The sequence below is a fragment of the Silurus aristotelis genome, assembly GCF_946808225.1.
Source record: "Silurus aristotelis genome assembly, chromosome: 5".
Lineage (NCBI taxonomy): Eukaryota > Metazoa > Chordata > Actinopteri > Siluriformes > Siluridae > Silurus > Silurus aristotelis.
The window spans coordinates 4,181,067-4,185,340 of NC_139578.1; the positions used below are offsets into that span (position 1 = coordinate 4,181,067).

Below are 4,274 nucleotides of genomic sequence, written 5' to 3' on the forward strand. Positions count from 1 at the left end.
AAACCAAATAAAATGCCTTCAAGGCAGAAAATCCCAACTCTGCAATTTTAATTATTATTGATCTTGATATAGAGAATATATATAGTTAGATTTTTATCTGTAAGTTCTGATTACCCAGATGAATTGATTAATCAGTGTGACTTAATTCACCTCTCAATACCACCACTATCACGTCACAATTATAGAAACCATCAATACTATACAAAAACACAATACAGTGGAACCCGGTTATGTCGATGTCCTAGGGGGTTGCCAAAAAGCATCGAGGTAACCGATGATCGAGATAAACGAAAATCAAAATAGCGGCAATATATTAACGTGCTTGAAATTTCTTTATGTACATGATGTGCGTTAATAAATGAGAATGTGCATGCACGTGTTTTTGAAGGTTTTTTTTATACAACAGCGTTGCTGCGATTTGTTTGATGAAGGCATGCTATAAAAATACATACAGTACATGTTTATCTGTCAGGAATCCACCTGCCACGCCCCCTTCGGCCCCCTTCAGCGTGTCAGGTGTTTTCTCGGCCGCTTTCTCTGAAGCTCCCGGCTTTAATCGCGCACATATGGTGCTCGTTTAGCATCATCACCAGCTCCTATTTAAACTTCCACACTCTCACCGTCCGTTATTGTTGGTATATGTTGGTTCACGGCGGTCGTTGTTATCGCTCATGTGTTTCCCGGTACGTGCCTTCCCACAGGCACTCTCTCACCGGCTGCTCTTTTCTTCCCAAAGCCGCGCTGCGCCCCTACTAACACTACGAACACTAGCACTAACTAACAGCAGAGATTCACCAGTATACAATACAACACCTGTAACAGCTGTAAGCCTTGATTTTTCCGCCACTTCCGCGAGTTCTTCTGCGGCTGCACCGAGATAACCGACGTTAAATGGCAAATTTTTCCCCCCTTGTGCTCGAGATATCAGGTTTCGGCGACATAAAAAAAGTCAACATAACCGATAAAAAATGCGAGAATTTGGCGGTTCCACTTCAAAAACGTCGACTTAATAGGGTTGTCGAGGTAACCGAGGGCGAGATAACCGGGTTCCACTGTATAACAATGCATGCCATTACAGAGAGAGAGGCATTTTTCATATTGAGGGTGAATACCATTTTACTAAAGCAAGCTCCACACCTCTTCACTACAACCGCAACTGTGCCACCTACATCATCTGGAGCAGCTCAGATTAAAAACTTTCTAAAAATATGACAAAAACATTTGAAAATTAATACAATACAACCTACTCACCAGAGATGCATACTCATAATTTGCACCACTCCTCAGTGGTACCGCTCATGGTGTCTTGCTTTTCTTGAAAATTGATTTTTAAGTATTTCCGAGATTAAATAAATTTATCTTCCTCCGTAGGCATAAAAAAGACTAACTTGGATGTATTAATGTGTGCAGAGCACTACAGACATGTTTTGCCAGTCGAACTTGGCTGTAACAGTTTCGCTCTGACCAACCAATCAGAGGACGGAAAAATGCTGATGTTATTCTGTATTCTGTATCCTGTGAGGTAAATTTGAAATCTGATTGGTTAAAGAAATAGATTTATTACCAATAGAGACTAAGGTAAAAAGGCCAGCAGTACTGATTGTGAAGGCCCTGGGCAGATTAGATTCACATGGCAGCACATAGAGGCTAAAATCTGATTGGACAAAAAATCTAACATCCACACACACGTACTGGAAGCAGTGCAGCCAAGACAAACGCTACAAAATGAAAAGAATAAACTGTTGGAAATAAATTAATACAATTTAATGAAACAGATATTAGAATTTAGGTTGTAAATGAAGGTCATTGCTTCTGATAGTGTTTAGGCCAGCAGACAGCCCACCACTGAACTAAAATCAGCTGACGTTGTTGCTCTTTTTAGGGAGTGTTTGTATAAGGTTTGTAAAGTGTTTTTAGAGGGTTTGTATATTTAAAGAGCTTAATGTTTAACTCATAATAAACAGCCTAAAAATCCTACTATTTGCTTTCCAGAATCAATATCCAATCTTACCATGGTACAATAACATAGTAACCACAACCACATCTGCTGAGACTGACCACCAGAACACCAACTGTTCTGCCCACATCAGAGAGGCATCTGTAAGAAAAAAGAGATGAGTTACTATATTTGTTGAGGGAAAATAAATGAGTTGAGGAAGGAAAAGGGTATAGCTTCACGTCATTAATAGTTCACAAGAAGAGTTAAATATTGCCAGTAACTCTACAGATTCCATTATAGCCAAAGCAGCAACTCCAACTGACTCTACCTGAACAATGAACTGGATATATAAATAAATATAATGTGCAGATCCTGCTTCTGTATAGTAAAAGAGAACAGATGCATTTAAACTGCGTTTCCTCCTTATCAATAGAGGTTACATTTCTCTCCTTGTTAGAATGGAGAATTAGTCCAAAAACATGTTGTAAGATTTCCAGGTTGTTTATCTTGACGTAAACAGTAAGTCCTAAACATACACAAGTCACTCCCTTGGTATTGACACTACAACATAGACAAATAATCAAACATTAAGAGCTACACTCCGTCCATTAGTACAGAATCTCTAAACAATCTCCTGAATCCAGCACAGCTTCAGTAAGTGTTGTTCAGAGGGTCCACCCTTTAGTTCCACACACTAGACAATGAACTCTAATGGCTTCCATTAATTCCTAAAATTCTACACCATGTTGTTTTGATGTGTGTCCATGTGTATAAAACGTCAGGTATGGCAGTATGCAGTCATCCAGCAACGGTGAAGGAGCATCCAGATCATCTGTACACACTGAATCATCATGGAGTCCAGAGCTTCTCTCTCCATTATAGCCCTGATTCTTGGCTTCTCACAAGCGCTCTATCTTACCCAACCTGACGGGGAGGACATGACAACTAGGATTCTCACCATCAACAAAGGTCTGATAACTTGCTGATCTCAACCACACTTGACCAGCATCATTACTGCTATGTAAATTTGGGAATAGACCTGCTCTAAGATGTTTTTTTATGATTTCTTTTGATTAAATGTTGTGTGCATTAGTGACAGAAATTCAGGTGGCCAAAGATTTATTGGCAAGAACTGTATTTGATTCTAAATCATCAGCAGGTTATCTCTTTCTGTTTCTCTGTATGAAGGATCCAGTAAACTGCTGCTGGAGGGAGACATACTCGCAAAAAGAAGTAGGAACGCTCTGGTCTGCCTCTACAACAACTGTTTTTGGAAAAAGTCTTCAAATGGCTTGGTGAAGGTTCCTTACACATTGAGCTCAGATTTCTGTAAGTAATATATCGTTTAATTCACATTACTCAGGTACATCACATCTTTACTTATTTCTTATTAATGCATTGGCCATTTTCTTCACAGCTTCTTCTGATACAACTGTAATTGCTAATGCCATGGCGAGTTTCCACAACAAAACCTGCATTCGTTTTGTTCCCAGAACACGTGAAACTGACTACATCAAGATCGAGAGCAATGATGGGTGAGCTCCATTAACTTGTTTAACATTCCCTATTCATGCTTGTTATAACTTTGACGTTCTTTATACTTTATAAATTCTTTACTTGTATGTTGACATAAGTGTCAGTCAGTTCATTACATCTGCTCTCTTTCCTCTCAGCTGCTACTCTTACGTGGGCAAAACAGGCGGTTCTCAGGTCGTCTCTCTCAGCAGGTTCAGCTGTGTTTACCACGGCGTCGTCGAGCACGAGTTGAACCATGCACTCGGTTTCTACCACGAGCACGTTAGAAGTGACCGTGATAAATATGTCACCATCAACTGGGAAAACATCGACCCAGCAACAACATCTAATTTTGATTTGATGAACACCAATAACCTCAACACGACGTACGACTACTCCTCTGTGATGCACTATGGAAACACAGCTTTCTCCATGAATGGTCTGGACACCATCACCCCTATTCCTAATCCTTCTGTGATGATTGGACAGAGACAAGAGCTTTCCACTATCGACATTAAGAGGATCAACATTCTCTACAAGTGCTGAACGTGTCCAGAATGTTTGCCTTGATTTAAATTTAGAATCGTATTGCAGTTAACATACAGCACCAAGTATGTAATGATGCAATAAAATGGCTACAATCATGTTTGACTTTCTCTGTACTTTTATTTCTTAAATCTAAATAACATAAATCTGTATCCTACACTCATAAATCTACAACAATTATTGTCAAATCATCAATGTCTGAACCTGAATATCATTTGTGTTCAGTGAATTTATTAAATATCATTTGGTATCAGTTTTACAGGAACTTAGAGGT

The 4,274-nt window shown here is 39.3% G+C and overlaps 1 protein-coding gene across 1 annotated transcript; it reads left to right on the forward strand.

Annotated features, from left to right (window-relative positions):
* Positions 1 to 2,848: 2,848 nt before the first annotated feature.
* Positions 2,849 to 4,037, forward strand: LOC310726961 (hatching enzyme 1.2-like). The gene is made up of 4 exons (XM_083542980.1): positions 2,849 to 2,908; positions 3,128 to 3,268; positions 3,357 to 3,474; positions 3,613 to 4,037. Exons 1-4 carry the CDS (start codon positions 2,878 to 2,880, stop codon positions 3,998 to 4,000), a joined length of 678 nt encoding a protein of 225 aa, XP_083399106.1. The 5' UTR covers positions 2,849 to 2,877; the 3' UTR covers positions 4,001 to 4,037.
* The last annotated feature ends 237 nt before the right edge of the window (positions 4,038 to 4,274 follow it).

Bases quoted from the DNA above. Each gene is read 5' to 3' on its own strand.
- LOC310726961 (XM_083542980.1), top strand. From the start codon at position 2,878: ATGACAACTAGGATTCTCACCATCAACAAAG. The intron at 3,269-3,356 runs GTAAGTAATATA...TTTTCTTCACAG, and splicing joins CACATTGAGCTCAGATTTCT to CTTCTTCTGATACAACTGTA. The intron at 3,475-3,612 runs GTGAGCTCCATT...CTTTCCTCTCAG, and splicing joins AAGATCGAGAGCAATGATGG to CTGCTACTCTTACGTGGGCA.